The following is a 16896-nucleotide window of genomic DNA, read 5'->3' on the forward strand; positions in this document are numbered from 1 at the left end:
GAAGGATGAGGACCGAGGAGCGGGAGGCCGCTCTAGCTGACTGGGGAGCATCAGACACTGCCAGGAGCTCTGTCTCAGTAGAGTGAGCAACTTTGCATCCACACTGATATCCATCGAGGAGATGGTTCCAGGTGAGGAATTCAGACAGTTGATCACAGGCCACCCGTACAAGAGTTTTTTGACATAAAAGGCAAGAGAGAAACTGGCCTATAGTTTTGCACTGAGTCAGGATCTAGAGAGAGTCTCTTTACCAGAGGTGAAATGAGGGCAGTTTTGAAGGCAGATGGAAAGAAGCCAGAGGAGAGCAAGGAGTTGATGATCTTGGAGATGAAAGTGGAGATTTGCAGGGAGATAGTCTGTAGGAGTGTCGATGGGATCGGATCTAGCGAGCAGGTGGTGGCTTTCTGTGACAGCAGGAGGTCGGAGATTTCAGTTTCTGACAGGGGATTGAATTCGGAGAGTGTGACTTTGCACGATGGTTCCGCGCGATCAGGGGAAGGAGATGCCAAGAGCTTGTCTATGATTGCTTTGACTTTGTCTCTGAAAAACAAAACAAAGTCATCAGCAGTGAGCGAAGATGCAGGAGGAGGCAGCGGAGGACAGAGAAGGGATGAGAAGGTGGCAAAGAGTCTTTGTGGTTTTTTTAGTTGCAGACTATATTTTATTGTGCAAGAAGGTTGTTTTAGCTGAGGAGGCAGCAGAGTGAAAGGTATCTACGAATTCTTTGTAGACCTCCAGGTCTGTGCCAGTCTTGGATTTTAACCATCGTCACTCTGCAGTCTTGAGTTTGATCCTGTTGGTATGTAATGTATCAGCCAGCCATGGGTTGGCACACGGGTGTGCTCAATGCAGTCCGACTGAAAAGAACCAAGTTTTTGTTCTACTTCAGGCTCACGCGCCCCGCCCATGTACCGATGAACCACTGTAGACACATAATGCTTTGATGCGTGTAGTAAAGTAGCGCCCGTTTGTTATTAAGAACCATTGTATGTAGAGTTACTCAGATTTTTAAAGTAATAAGCTTAGTTATGAAGATTTCATCTCATGTTTAGTTACGGGTGATAAAAAACATTAACTTTTGGTCAGTAAGGGGGTGGTTCGTAACTAAGGGTTGAATGTAAGCCGAATTTTCGTAACCCGGAGACTTCCTGTAATTATATATAATTAACTTTTTTATAGTGAGGAAGACATGGAAACAGGACCTTGACTTGGCTTTAGAGATTAAGAACAGTCATCTATATGTGCTCTTGTCTTCTCTGCCTGCACTTCCCTTAGCATCCAGGAGCAAAACCTCAAGCTCATTCACAGAATCTCTCCCTGTATTAAGCCTTCACATTATGTTCCCAGGGACACCTCAGCTGTGCTTTAAATGCAAAGCCTATCTGGGAACTCTGGTACATTTATTCTGGGAATGTGATATGATAAAAGACTACTGGAATGGGGTTCACACAAACAGCTGAAAATTATTAACAAAAAGATTGACTTGTCTAGATCTATTTTCTTGGTAAACTACAAAAATAGTTCTTTGTCTGGTGATATTGCAACACAGGCTGGTTACTCTTACATACTTGGCAAGAAAATATATTTTCATGTTGTGGTCTATCTCAAAAGTTCCTTCTGAAAATATAAGTATGACTCAATCATTTAAGTTTCTTCCACTGCAAAAATTAACATTTGAATTGAATGACAATTCTAAATAATTTTCAAATATCGGGACACCCTTCAGGAAGCTATGAGAATGTGTTACATCTTCTAAATAATTTTCAAATATCGGGACACCCTTCAGGAAGCTATGAGAATGTGTTACATCTTCTAAATAATTCTCAAATATCGGGACACCCTTCAGGAAGCTATGAGAATGTGTTACATCTTCTAAATAATTCTCAAATATCGGGACACCCTTCAGGAAGCTATGAGAATGTGTTACATCTTCTAAATAATTCTCAAATATCGGGACACCCTTCAGGAAGCTATGAGAATGTGTTACATCATCACGTGTGAAACAGGCAACCTTGTGACTTTGAGCATAGAATCAGATTAACTCTGATTCTGATGAGTTGATCAGGATTTCTTTACTTACATGTACAAGTTGCTCAACCTGGTGTATCAAGGGAAAAAACCGTGCATTATGGGAGGGGGAGTTATGGAGATCCAGTGCACCAGTGCAGCTACTCCTGTCTGGAATATAAACAGCACTCAGAGGTGTTCTGCACCTCCAACATACGGACAGGAATGCATGTGCAGCTGGCAGTGCTGGCTCTGGGAGCCTTCTATGTCACAGCACAGAGTCCAGGGTGCCAGTTGCTGGGGACAGCAGTCATGTCCAGCTTCTCTCAAGAAGGTCACATCACCATTGGTGGTGTCTTCTTCCTCCATGGGGAAACTGGTGGAAAGCAAAACCAATTCACAGCTGAGCCTGCAAACATGCACTGCCAAGGGTAAGAATGACAGCAGAAAGACTTAATAGCTTAACAGAAGTATATTTCATAAAATGCTGTTTTACATTTTTCTATGTCTAGAGTTAATTTTAGAGCGTTTCGGTTGGCTCAGACGATGATCTTTACCATTGAAGAGATAAACAACAGGACAGATATCCTGCCTGGAGTGACTCTGGGTTACAAGATATATGACACCTGTGCCTCAGTAACGTTCTCAGTACGGTCAGCCATGGCTCTGATGAACGGCTATGAGGAAATGTGGACTGACACATCATGCTCCAGATCTGCAGCGGTAAAGGCTATCATAGGGGAGTCTGGGTCCACAAACACCATTGCCATCGTAACAAGTGTTGGTCCTTTTCATATCCCTGTGGTAAGAGTTTTTCTTTGCTTTCAGTAATGATAAACAAAAATAAGAGCTTTATTGATTTGCAGTGTTGGAATCAATTTAAATAAATAAAAAATTGTAAGTGTATGAGATTATCAGCAAGATGCTTGAAGTGTTTTTGCAAGATCATATTTACAAAAATGAGAAATAAAACTGCACTTTAGAACTCTACAAAACTGAAAGTGCAGATAAAGATTGTGAGCAAATGCACAGATTAATAAAATCTGGATTCAGCTTCTAAATTCTAAGTCTCAACCAAGTATTTAGAAAAGGTGAATTCTCATTCTTTGTTAAACCTTGTCTTCCTTTTAGATTCTTTTGTAATATTTTATTTTTGCAATTTTTCTTTATTGTTTATATAGATCAGTCACCTTGCTACTTGTGCGTGTTTGAGCGACAGGAAAAAGTATTCAAACTTCTTCAGGACCATTCCCAGCGACTACTACCAGAGCAGAGCACTGGCCCAGCTGGTCAAACACTTTGGATGGACCTGGGTTGGTGCTGTCAGGAGCGACAGCGACTATGGTAACAGTGGGATGGCTACCTTTGTGGAAGCTGCCAACCAGGAGGGCATCTGCATTGAGTATTCTGTGAAATTTCACAGAACAGAACCAGAAAAAGTGCTCAAGGTTGTAGAGGTTATCAAAAGAGGAACAGCAAAGGTGGTGGTAGCATTTGTAGCTCTCTTAGAAATGAACAGTTTGTTGGAGCAGCTAACAGTTCAGAACATAACAGGTTTACAACTGATTGGAACTGAAGCATGGATAACAGCAAGCAGTCTTGTGAGACCATCAAGTTACAGGATTCTTGGTGGGTCTATTGGCTTTGCTGTCACAGGGGCTAAAATCTCAGGCTTAAATGAATTCTTATTGAAACTTCATGTGTCAAACAATACAGACAATGCTTTCCTCAAAGACTTTTGGGAAGCTGCTTTCCAGTGTTCCGTGACAAAGGAAACGAGTTCCAATTACAAAACACCCTGCACAGGATCTGAAAGTCTGACTGAGCTCAAAAACCAATACACTGATGAATCAGAGATCAGAATAACTAATAATGTCTACAAAGCAGTATACGCAGTTGCATATTCTCTTCACAGCCAACTAGAGTGTATGCCACAAAAAGGCTGTGCAAAGAACCTTCAGACTGAACCTTGGCAGGTGAGTTAATAAATATAATTTTAATTTTTTGTGTTCAGTAACACCTCTCATTTGTAGGGATGTAGTTGTTTCTCACCAACTTCTGCTGAAACCAAATGGAAATGTTTTCTCTCCCTCAGGTGCTTGATGCTCTCAAAAAGGTCAATTTCACACTGAGAACTGGAGAACGTGTTTTCTTTGATGGAAATGGAGACCCAGCCGCTAAATACGAAGTCGTGAACTGGCAGCTTGGTCCTAATGGTGCAGTGGAGTTCAAGGCAGTTGGCTACTATGATGCCACCTTACCGCCCGGTCAACAGTTTGTTATGAGTCCAGTCGATATGGCTTGGGCAGGTGGTCAAAAACAGGTAAGTGTGAAACCTCTAAATTAATGCACTTTGAAGAGTCCTCTCCCATGTTTTCTCAGCATGTTGTTTCATGGTACAACAACAGCAACTGCCACAAGACTACCACCTAAATTCCAGGGGAAGAGAAATTACACCGTCCCTCACTCTGCTTACCATCAGTGTTCAGAGGCTTCATGTGCTCTTGTGCCACACAGAAGCCCACGTCAGTGTGCAGTGAGAGCTGTCCCTCAGGCACTCGAAAGGCTGTGCGGAGAGGAAAACCCGTCTGCTGCTACGACTGCGTACCCTGCGCTGAGGGGGAGATCAGCAACAAGACAGGTGATGGATCACAATCAACATTTGTTTTACTACATACATCTTAATGTTTAATAGAAAAGATAACATCCCACTGGCTATAGCTAAGATGACAGTCACTAGAATAAAACTATTCATTTCCTTTCAGATTCTAATGACTGCATCCCTTGTGATCTGGAATACTGGTCAAATGAAAAAAGGGACAGATGTGTGCTAAAAACTGTTGAATTTTTGTCCTTTGAAGAAGTTATGGGAATAGTGCTTGTCATTTTCTCACTCTTTGGAACATGTCTGACTGTTTTAGTGGCCGTGGTGTTTCTCGCCCACAAAAACACTCCCATCGTGAGGGCCAACAACTCAGAGCTGAGCTTCCTGCTGCTCTTCTCGCTCACCCTCTGTTTCCTTTGCTCTCTCACTTTCATCGGCCGGCCCTCTCAGTGGTCCTGCATGCTGCGTCACACAGCGTTCGGGGTCACCTTTGTCCTCTGCATCTCTTGTGTTCTGGGCAAAACGATAGTGGTGTTGATGGCCTTCAGGGCTACACTGCCAGGCAGCAATGTCATGAAATGGTTTGGACCTCCACAGCAGAGACTCAGTGTTCTTGCATTCACTCTCATTCAGGTCCTCATTTGTGTGCTCTGGTTAACATTATCCCCTCCTTTCCCCAACAAGAACATGAAGTACTACAAAGACAAGGTCATTCTCGAGTGTGACGTGGGCTCAGCCGTGGGCTTCTGGGCTGTGTTGGGCTACATTGGTCTCCTCTCTCTCATGTGCTTTGTACTGGCTTTCCTGGCCAGGAAGCTGCCCGACAACTTCAACGAAGCCAAATTCATCACATTCAGCATGCTCATATTCTGTGCGGTGTGGATCACCTTTATCCCGGCCTATGTCAGCTCACCGGGCAAGTTCACTGTAGCTGTTGAGATCTTTGCCATTTTAGCTTCCAGTTATGGTTTGCTCTTCTTCATATTTACACCAAAATGCTACATCATTCTCTTAAAACCTGAATTTAATTCAAAGAAAAATTTGATGAGCAAAATGCCAAACAAGTCGCTCTAGAAGATCAAACTCATTCTGGAACTTGACATCAATTAATTGCTTTCGTAAACCAGATATTAGTCAAAATTCAGGAAAATGTTGCATGTAATTGGTTTAATCTAGTTTCAGATGAATAGAATAATATTTTGAGGCACACCTATGCATTTTTCCTTTTCCTTAGTCAAATGACTTCACAAATTTATAGAATAACATCTGTCAAGTTCGGAGCCGTTGAGCTCAACGACAGTCCCAGTGATACAAGTTCCCCAGTACAGTAGTAGTTGAAGCACACACTGCTTTGTGGAGTATGAAACCCTCAGTGACACTGGCCACACATGTGCCAGGAAAGAGCACAGATTGTCTCCCCCTGTGTTTCTATGGCTCCCTGAAAATACCCTTGCTCTCCACAGAAGCACTGTTGGTCTGCCCCTGCACTGATCTGCACACCGGCCTTCCTGTGCTCCTCAGCCTGTGGAAATGGCCATTCTGGATTTTCATGCTCCACTACCTTTGGATAAACCATGCAGACTCCATGGTTTATTGATCAATTGTTACCAGTGCTGTCAACAGTTCTTCATCCTAAAGCGTAAAACTACTGTGTGTGAAGATGGTTAGAAGTTTCAGAGTCCACCTAATAGTCATACTTCCTAGTCTAGAAGGCACTGCATTCTGTGCACTGTAGACAACAAGATCAAAATGTTGGCAAGAGGTGACAATTCATTGCAATAACAAAGTCAATAACAACGTGTATGAATATGTAACAGGAGTTTAGAAAATGCAATACATGTATGCCGCTTTGGAGAAAAGCATCTGCTAAATCAATAAATGTAAATTGTAAATGTGCGACATTTTAGTACAAAAACCGTGGAACATTTCTTTGACTGCATGAAAACATTATACGGTGATATACTAAGAATTAGCAAATGCTATCAATAAGACATGGTTTCACCATGGCCTGGACAACTAGTTGCGCAGAGTCTTTTGTTAGATAGGGATGGATCCTGCGGATGTTGTGCAGGATGTATCTGCAGGTCCAGGTTGTGGCTTGGATATGCTGAGAGAACGATAGACTTGAGTCAGTCATCACTCCCAGACTCTCAGCCAAGGAGGTATGTAAAATGAGTGAGCTGTCCAGCTTAATAGAAAGTTTGCGTCAGGAAGACAGACAAGCTGGGAGGTGAAGGATCTCTGTTTTGGAGAGGTTGAGTGGTGGTGATGGGACATCCATGCAGAGATGTCTGACAGGCAGGGAGAGATGAGTGCAGAAATGTCTGATGCTCCAGGTGGAAATGAGAGAAGAGCTGGGTATCATCAGCGTAGCAGTAGTAGTTGAATTCATGGGAGGTGATGACAGGGTTGAGGGAAGAGGTATAGATTAAGAAGAGTAGAAGGCCCAGTACAGAGCCTTGTGGTAAACCAGTTGAGAGAGGCAGAGGAGAAGAACGGGAGCCCTGCCAGACCGCTTGACACGATCTGTCTGACAGTTAGGACTCAAATCATTTTAGTGTTGTTCCCTTGATGCTAAGCTGACCAAGAGAGGAGAGTAGGACCCGGTGGTCGACAGTGTCGAATGCTGCAGACAGGTCAAGAAGGATGAGGACCGAGGAGCGGGAGGCCGCTCTAGCTGACTGGGGAGCATCAGACACTGCCAGGAGCTCTGTCTCAGTAGAGTGAGCAACTTTGCATCCACACTGATATCCATCGAGGAGATGGTTCCAGGTGAGGAATTCAGACAGTTGATCACAGGCCACCCGTACAAGAGTTTTTTGACATAAAAGGCAAGAGAGAAACTGGCCTATAGTTTTGCACTGAGTCAGGATCTAGAGAGAGTCTCTTTACCAGAGGTGAAATGAGGGCAGTTTTGAAGGCAGATGGAAAGAAGCCAGAGGAGAGCAAGGAGTTGATGATCTTGGAGATGAAAGTGGAGATTTGCAGGGAGATAGTCTGTAGGAGTGTCGATGGGATCGGATCTAGCGAGCAGGTGGTGGCTTTCTGTGACAGCAGGAGGTCGGAGATTTCAGTTTCTGACAGGGGATTGAATTCGGAGAGTGTGACTTTGCACGATGGTTCCGCGCGATCAGGGGAAGGAGATGCCAAGAGCTTGTCTATGATTGCTTTGACTTTGTCTCTGAAAAACAAAACAAAGTCATCAGCAGTGAGCGAAGATGCAGGAGGAGGCAGCGGAGGACAGAGAAGGGATGAGAAGGTGGCAAAGAGTCTTTGTGGTTTTTTTAGTTGCAGACTATATTTTATTGTGCAAGAAGGTTGTTTTAGCTGAGGAGGCAGCAGAGTGAAAGGTATCTACGAATTCTTTGTAGACCTCCAGGTCTGTGCCAGTCTTGGATTTTAACCATCGTCACTCTGCAGTCTTGAGTTTGATCCTGTTGGTATGTAATGTATCAGCCAGCCATGGGTTGGCACACGGGTGTGCTCAATGCAGTCCGACTGAAAAGAACCAAGTTTTTGTTCTACTTCAGGCTCACGCGCCCCGCCCATGTACCGATGAACCACTGTAGACACATAATGCTTTGATGCGTGTAGTAAAGTAGCGCCCGTTTGTTATTAAGAACCATTGTATGTAGAGTTACTCAGATTTTTAAAGTAATAAGCTTAGTTATGAAGATTTCATCTCATGTTTAGTTACGGGTGATAAAAAACATTAACTTTTGGTCAGTAAGGGGGTGGTTCGTAACTAAGGGTTGAATGTAAGCCGAATTTTCGTAACCCGGAGACTTCCTGTAATTATATATAATTAACTTTTTTATAGTGAGGAAGACATGGAAACAGGACCTTGACTTGGCTTTAGAGATTAAGAACAGTCATCTATATGTGCTCTTGTCTTCTCTGCCTGCACTTCCCTTAGCATCCAGGAGCAAAACCTCAAGCTCATTCACAGAATCTCTCCCTGTATTAAGCCTTCACATTATGTTCCCAGGGACACCTCAGCTGTGCTTTAAATGCAAAGCCTATCTGGGAACTCTGGTACATTTATTCTGGGAATGTGATATGATAAAAGACTACTGGAATGGGGTTCACACAAACAGCTGAAAATTATTAACAAAAAGATTGACTTGTCTAGATCTATTTTCTTGGTAAACTACAAAAATAGTTCTTTGTCTGGTGATATTGCAACACAGGCTGGTTACTCTTACATACTTGGCAAGAAAATATATTTTCATGTTGTGGTCTATCTCAAAAGTTCCTTCTGAAAATAGGATGAGTGAATTGTTAATTGATTTCACTGGAAAAAGATATGTTTTAATTGCATGACAATTATAAAGAATTGTGGAACACCTGAACACTCTTCAGGGAGCTATGAGAATGTGCTATATCATCTCCTGTGTGAAATAGGGCAACCTTGTGACCTTGTGTGTGGACATATATGGGCAATCCCTCGGTGTAGTGTTCCTACCTGTGTGTTGTTGAGACCCTGTGATATCAAAAAATGTGCAAATTTAAGGCTTTATATATGCGTGATCAACAAAACTGATAACGATTACAAGACTAGATGTCCAAAATGATACTAGACTTCAGAAATATAACCAAGAGAAGACTGCATATATTTCTTCAGTGATTAAATGATGAATTTATCTGGATCACTTACATGTACAAGTTCCTCTAGCTAGTGTATCCAGGGAAATAGCTGTGTCTCTTGGGGGGAATTATGGAGATCCAGTGTGCCATTACAGCTACTCCTGTCTGACATATAAACAGCACTCAGAGCTGTGCTGGATCTCTAACCTACGGATAGAAATGCATGTGCAGCTGGCACTGCTGGCGCTGGGAGCCTTCTCTGTCACAGCACAGAGTCCAGGGTGCCAGTTGCTGGGGACAGCAGTCATGCCCAGCTTCTCTCAAGAAGGCCAAATAACCCTTGGTGGTGTTTTCTTCCTCCATGGGGAAACTGGTGGAAAGGAAAACCAATTCACAGTCAAGCCTACAAGCATGGACTGCCAAGGGTAAGAGTTACAGTAAAAGGACTTGATAACTTAACAGAAGTATGTCTGCATGAGGTTCTATGTTTGACATTTTTCTATGTCTAGAGTGAATTTCCGAGAGTTCCGGTTGGCCCAGACAATGATCTTTGCCATTGAAGAGATAAACAACAGGACAGATATCCTGCCTGGAGTGACTCTGGGTTACAAGATATATGACACCTGTGCTTCAGTAACGTTCTCAGTACGGTCAGCCATGGCTCTGATGAACAGCTATGAGGAAATGCGGTCTGACACATTGTGCTCCAGATCTGCAGCGATAAAGGCTATCATAGGGGAGTCAAGTTCAACAAACACCATTGCCATCGCAACAAGTGTTGGTCCTTTTCATATCCCTGTGGTAAGAATAAGAATATTTTTCTGTTTTCAATAATGAACAACATAATTTAGAGCTTTTATTGATTTGTACTAGTTCAATAAGTTTAAATTAATTAAGGATTGTAAATGCATGAGATTATCAATAAGATGTTTGAAGTGTTTTTGCAAGATCATATTTACAAAAATACAACATAGAAGGGCATCCTATCCCTCTACGAAGCTCATAATGTAGAATAAAGTTTGTGGGCAAAAGCACAGACTCCAATAAGATTTGGATCCAGTTTCTAACTTTGAAGTCTCAAATATTTATTTAAAAGAGATCCATTCTTGTTCCTTGACAAACCTTGTCTTCCTATTTATTTTGTAATATTTTATTTTTGCGGATTTTCATTACTATTTACATAGATCAGCCACCTCGCTACTTGTGCGTGTTTGAGCTACAGGAAAAGTATTCAAACTTCTTCAGGACCATTCCCAGCGACTACTACCAGAGCAGAGCACTGGCCCAGCTGGTCAAACACTTTGGATGGACCTGGGTTGGTGCTGTCAGGAGTGACAATGACTATGGTAACAGTGGGATGGCTACCTTTGTGGAAGCTGCCAACCAGGAGGGCATCTGCATTGAGTATTCTGTGAAATTTCACAGAACAGAACCAGAAAAACTACTCAAGGTTATAGATACTATTGAAAGAGGAACGGCCAAAGTGGTAGTAGCATTTCTGACTGTTTTGGAAATGTACTATTTCTTGGAGCAGCTAACTCTTCAGAATATAACTGGTTTCCAAATGGTTGGAACTGAAGCATGGATAACAGGAAGCCATCTTGCAACACCATCAAGTTACAGGATTCTTGGTGGGTCTATTGGCTTTGCTGTCACAGGGGCTAAAATCTCAGGCTTAAATGAATTCTTATTGAAACTTCACGTGTCAAAAAATACAGACAATGCTTTCCTCAAAGACTTTTGGGAAACTGCTTTCCAGTGTTCTTTGTCAAAGGAAGACAATTCTAGATACACAAAACCCTGCACAGGTTCTGAAAGTCTGACTGAACTGAAAAACCAATACACTGACACATCAGAAATAAGAATAACTAATAACGTTTATAAATCAGTTCATGCTACAGCATACTCTCTGCACAACCAACTAGAATGTACGCCACATAAAGGCTGTGCAAAAAACCTAAACATTGAGCCATGGCAGGTAAGTCCACTTGCGTGTGTCAACTCAGTAAAACATTCTGTATCTGAGATTTCTGAAACTACAAAAACCAGTTGGAAATGTTTTTCTCTCCCTCAGGTGCTTGATGCTCTCAAAAAGGTCAATTTCACACTGAGAACTGGAGAACGTGTTTTCTTTGATGGAAATGGAGACCCAGCCGCTAAATACGAAGTCGTGAACTGGCAGCTTGGTCCTAATGGTGCAGTGGAGTTCAAGGCAGTTGGCTACTATGATGCCACCTTACCGCCCGGTCAACAGTTTGTTATGAGTCCAGTCGATATGGCTTGGGCAGGTGGTCAAAAACAGGTAAGTGTGAAACCTCTAAATTAATGCACTTTGAAGAGTCCTCTCCCATGTTTTCTCAGCATGTTGTTTCATGGTACAACAACAGCAACTGCCACAAGACTACCACCTAAATTCCAGGGGAAGAGAAATTACACCGTCCCTCACTCTGCTTACCATCAGTGTTCAGAGGCTTCATGTGCTCTTGTGCCACACAGAAGCCCACGTCAGTGTGCAGTGAGAGCTGTCCCTCAGGCACTCGAAAGGCTGTGCGGAGAGGAAAACCCGTCTGCTGCTACGACTGCGTACCCTGCGCTGAGGGGGAGATCAGCAACAAGACAGGTGATGGATCACAATCAACATTTGTTTTACTACATACATCTTAATGTTTAATAGAAAAGATAACATCCCACTGGCTATAGCTAAGATGACAGTCACTAGAATAAAACTATTCATTTCCTTTCAGATTCTAATGACTGCATCCCTTGTGATCTGGAATACTGGTCAAATGAAAAAAGGGACAGATGTGTGCTAAAAACTGTTGAATTTTTGTCCTTTGAAGAAGTTATGGGAATAGTGCTTGTCATTTTCTCACTCTTTGGAACATGTCTGACTGTTTTAGTGGCCGTGGTGTTTCTCGCCCACAAAAACACTCCCATCGTGAGGGCCAACAACTCAGAGCTGAGCTTCCTGCTGCTCTTCTCGCTCACCCTCTGTTTCCTTTGCTCTCTCACTTTCATCGGCCGGCCCTCTCAGTGGTCCTGCATGCTGCGTCACACAGCGTTCGGGGTCACCTTTGTCCTCTGCATCTCTTGTGTTCTGGGCAAAACGATAGTGGTGTTGATGGCCTTCAGGGCTACACTTCCAGGCAGCAATGTCATGAAATGGTTTGGACCTCCACAGCAGAGACTCACTGTTCTTGCATTCACTCTCATTCAGGTCCTCATTTGTGTGCTCTGGTTAACATTATCCCCTCCTTTCCCCAACAAGAACATGAAGTACTACAAAGACAAGGTCATTCTCGAGTGTGACGTGGGCTCAGCCGTGGGCTTCTGGGCTGTGTTGGGCTACATTGGTCTCCTCTCTCTCATGTGCTTTGTACTGGCTTTCCTGGCCAGGAAGCTGCCCGACAACTTCAACGAAGCCAAATTCATCACATTCAGCATGCTCATATTCTGTGCGGTGTGGATCACCTTTATCCCGGCCTATGTCAGCTCACCGGGCAAGTTCACTGTAGCTGTTGAGATCTTTGCCATTTTAGCTTCAAGTTTTGGTTTGCTGTTCTGCATTTTTGTGCCAAAGTGTTACATCATTTTGTTAAAACCTGAACTGAATTCACGAAAAAGTTTGAGGGGTAACATGTCTGCAAGGGTTTTAAAATCATAAAAAGAACAAACAACTGTGTAGTGTCACATTTTGGCCATACATGTGCTACGAAAGAGGACAGATTTTAAAATTCAGTTGTTTTTTTGATCATGCAACTACACAAATACTTTGAAGTAGTGTGACAGCTGGCAGCATGGTGAGTGCAGGTCTATCTCCATCTCTGCTCTGGCTGTAGTACCCTTAAGCATGGCACTTTCCCTACATTGCTCCAGTAAAATTATCCAGCTGTATAAATGTGTAAATAATTGTAACCTTAACATTGTAAGTTGCTTTGGAGTAAACTGTCAGCAGAATTAATAAATGTAAGTAATCCTATGTATATGTTTCTCACAACTGTTTCAACCCAACAGCAGAGTTAGTGATACAGGTTCTCCAGTACAGTACAAGTTGAAGCACATACTACTTTGTGGAGTATGAAACCCTCAGTGACACTGGCCACACATGTGCCAGGAAAGAGCACAGATTGTCTCCCCCTGTGTTTCTATGGCTCCCTGAAAATTCTCTTGCTCTCCACAGAATCACTGCTGCTCTGCCCCTGTGCTCATCTGCACACCAGCCTCCCTGTGCTCCTCAGCCTTTGGAAATGGCCATTCTGGATTTTCATGCTCCACTGCTTTTGGATGAACCATGCTGATTCCATGGTTTATTGAGAAATTGTTACTAGTGCTGTCAACAGTTCTTAATGGTAAAGCATCAAGCTACTATGTGAGAAGATGGTTGGAAGTTCAAGAGTCCACCTAACAGCTACACTTCCCAGTGTAGAAACGACTTCATTCTGTGTACCATAGACAGCAGGCTCACAATGTTGGCCAGAGGTCATAATTCATTGCAATGACAAAGTCAATAATGCGTAACAGGAGTTTTGAAAGTGTTTTCAAGTAAACATTCAATACATCGTTTTACTGCAGAAATAGTGATTAACAGTGGAATAAAACATTGGCTGCATGAAAACAGTATACAGTGATATACTAAGAATTAACAAATGGTATAAATGAGACCCTGTTCCATCGTTGGCCAGAGTAATGGAGACAGTCTAATGGCAGATTAAAATTCAATGTTGTTGAAGACAAATCACCTGCCTTGTTATTTTTCTGTGATTACCACCTCAAAGGCCATCTGTAGGATAGCCTGTACATTATAAATATCAAATTTGATTGTAAATTCTGTAGCGTTAATGTACACTAGATGGAAAGGTGGCCATCATTAACAAAGGGCATTTGGGTGCTTGATAGAAGAGCAGTATTTAGCTTAAAAGGTCTGAGAGGTTAAACAAAATTATATCACAAGAAAATATAAATTGACATGTTCAAATTGACATTTGAAAATGATCGCTACTAACTGACAGATTTTACTACAGCTCATCAACAGAGCTGATGAATGATGAATGAATGATGCCCTTAATCAGTTGAGAAGATTAATGGCTGCAAATGGTAGCCAATTTAGGGATGAAGACCAACACTAAATTGATCATCTTTCACATATGACCCTCTTTCAATAGGTGGAGAAAAAGCCCCCTTAGGGTTAAAAAAGGACCTAAAAAGTTGCTACAGCTCTAAATTCCCAGTAAAATAATCCAAAATGTTGGAGGAATTTAAATTCACATCCAAGCATTCTACATAAGTATGAGTTTTTTAGGAAACAAAATTTCACTGTGTTCATGGATATATTTAACACCTCCTTAAAAAGCTCAACTGTACCCACCTGTTTCAAAAACACCACCATTATCCCCGTTCCTAAGAAAAACAAAGTGAGCTGCCTTAATGACTATTGCCCAGTGGTACTGACCCCCATTGCAATGAAATGCTTTGAGAGGCTGGTGCTGGGACACATTAAGGACACCATCCCAGACACTTTGGACCCACTGCAGTTTGCCTACCGCCACAACAGATCCACTGAAGACGCAATGTCACACACACTTCACACCATTCTGTCTCACCTGGACAATAAAAACTGCTATGCAAGGCTGTTATTTGTGGATGATAGCTCAGCATTCAGCACTGTCATCTCAACCATGCTGATCCACAAACTACTAGGTCTGGGACTGAGTGCCACATTGTGCAACTGGATCCTAGACTTCCTCACCAACAGACCCCAGTGTGTGCAGATTGGCAGAAATTCCTCCTCCCCACTGACCCTTAGCACTGGCACTCCACAGGGAAGTGTCCTGAGCCCGGTACTGTATTCCTTGTTCACATATGACTGTGTGGCCAAGCACAGCTCCAACACCATTATAAAGTTTGCTGACGATACCACCATTGTGGGTCTGATCACCAACAACGATGAGACGGCCTACAGAGAGGAGGTGAGGCTCCTGAGAGAGTGGTGCCAGGACAACAACCTGTTTCTCAATGTCAGTAAAGCTAATGAGCTGGTGATTGACTTCAGGAGACAGGATACAGCCCATGCACTCATCTACATCGTAGGGGACATTGTAGAGAGTGTCAACAGCTTCAGATTCCTAGGGGGTCACCCTCACTGCCAAACTCACATGGACTGAGCACACAGCATCAACCATCACAAAGGCCCATAAACGTCTCCACTTCCTCAGGCATCTGAATAAAGTCAGTATGTCCACTACAGTCCTCACCACTTTCTGCAGGTGTGCTGTGGAGTCTGTCCTCATAGAGTGTATTACATCCTGGTGTGGCAGCTGCTCCATACAGACAAGAAAGCCCTACAGAGGGTGCTCAAAACAACTCAGGAAATCATCGGCACACAGCTACCAGCAGTTGAGGACATCTACACCACACGCTGTCTCAGAAGGACAATGTGCATCATGAAAGATCAGTCACCCTGCACGGGCACTTTTCTCTTTTCTGCCATCTGCAATGCGGCTTAGGTCTATTCAAACTTGCACTGCTAGGTATAGGAACAGTTTTTACCCAACTGCTGTAAGAGAATACAACACCCACCAATGTGCCACCTTTTGTAACTAGAGTTGGACTGTTCCCTCCAAGCACATCGGCACATTACTTGCATTGTCATTAAGTATTCATTGAGTATTCTTAATTTAAAGTACTCTGGCTGTCTATTGTTATTTATTGTTACTGTTATTTAATGTTATTGTTATTGGCATTATTTATTGTTATTGCTTTGTTTTTGTGGAGTATTAACTGAAACAAGAATTTCATGGCACTTGTACACAGTACTTGTCCTTATCACAATAAACCTTGATGTTGAACTTGAACTTTCTCCACCACACAGTAAATAAGTGAGCCAATATTTATAAAATCAATACAAGAGAAACTAGGTAGGAAGAAATATACTCATTAAGTAGGAAAAAAACTAATATCTAAATATTAACAAGATATGTGTCATGTATGGAGGTCACACAGGCAAACGTGTATTACAACATCCTAATACGGACGTAAGAGTGTGAAACTGATGTGCAGAGTAAAAATATTTGACTGTACAGAGTACATTAGGGACCAACGTGCAGGTGGGATAGAAATACTAGAGTAATGTGAAGTACAGGCCGTTTTAAACAAGTATTAAACAGAGATTAAACAGGACTGAGTCACAGGACCAAGACAAGGGTACCATGGCCAAGCATACTCAAGATAGAAACTCGGGAATGGAACAGAAACACACTGACAAGAACTTTAGAAATTACTACGTAAATAGGGAACAAGGATTGTTAGAGAATCACAGGCAAAAGCAGCAGATAGCTGATCAAGGATCCACAACTGTGCAAGTTTCTTGTTTGGCTTTTATGGCTTCTTCTCCAATTGTAGGGCAGCATGGTGGCACAGCAAGTATCGCTGCTGTAAAACCTGAACTGAATTCACGAAAAAGTTTGAGGGGTAACATGTCTGCAAGGGTTTTAAAATCATAAAAAGAACAAACAACTGTGTAGTGTAACAATTTGTCCATACACATGTTAGGAAGAGGACAGATTTTATAGTACCATTCAGATGTTTGTCTTTTTTGATCATACAGCTACACAGATGTTTTGAAGTTATCCCATGTATATATTTTTCACATCAGTTTAAACTCAGCAGTAGACCCGGTGATACAGGTTCCCCAGTACAGT

At 42.5% G+C, this 16896-nt stretch overlaps 1 protein-coding gene and 1 pseudogene across 1 annotated transcript; both read left to right on the forward strand.

The window, feature by feature from the left end:
- The first annotated feature begins 2523 nt into the window (after nt 1–2523).
- LOC114911601 (extracellular calcium-sensing receptor-like) lies at nt 2524–5686 on the forward strand. The gene is made up of 5 exons (XM_029255491.1): nt 2524–2811; nt 3189–3983; nt 4103–4330; nt 4525–4648; nt 4773–5686. The coding sequence occupies exons 1-5, from the start codon at nt 2554–2556 to the stop codon at nt 5684–5686; spliced, it is 2319 nt and encodes a 772-aa protein (XP_029111324.1). The 5' UTR covers nt 2524–2553.
- A 3909-nt stretch (nt 5687–9595) lies between these two features.
- On the forward strand, nt 9596–12863 carry LOC114911709 (extracellular calcium-sensing receptor-like; annotated as a pseudogene).
- Nucleotides 12864–16896: the final 4033 nt, after the last annotated feature.

The sequence above is a fragment of the Scleropages formosus genome, chromosome 10, assembly GCF_900964775.1.
Source record: "Scleropages formosus chromosome 10, fSclFor1.1, whole genome shotgun sequence".
Taxonomy (NCBI): Eukaryota; Metazoa; Chordata; class Actinopteri; order Osteoglossiformes; family Osteoglossidae; genus Scleropages; species Scleropages formosus.

Coding starts and splice junctions, on each gene's coding strand:
- LOC114911601 (XM_029255491.1), top strand. CDS start 2,554: ATGATCTTTACCATTGAAGAGATAAACAACAGGACAGATATCCTGCCT. Junction 3,984..4,102: donor TTCAGACTGAACCTTGGCAG/GTGAGTTAATAA, acceptor TCTCTCCCTCAG/GTGCTTGATGCTCTCAAAAA. Junction 4,331..4,524: donor GGGCAGGTGGTCAAAAACAG/GTAAGTGTGAAA, acceptor TGTGCCACACAG/AAGCCCACGTCAGTGTGCAG.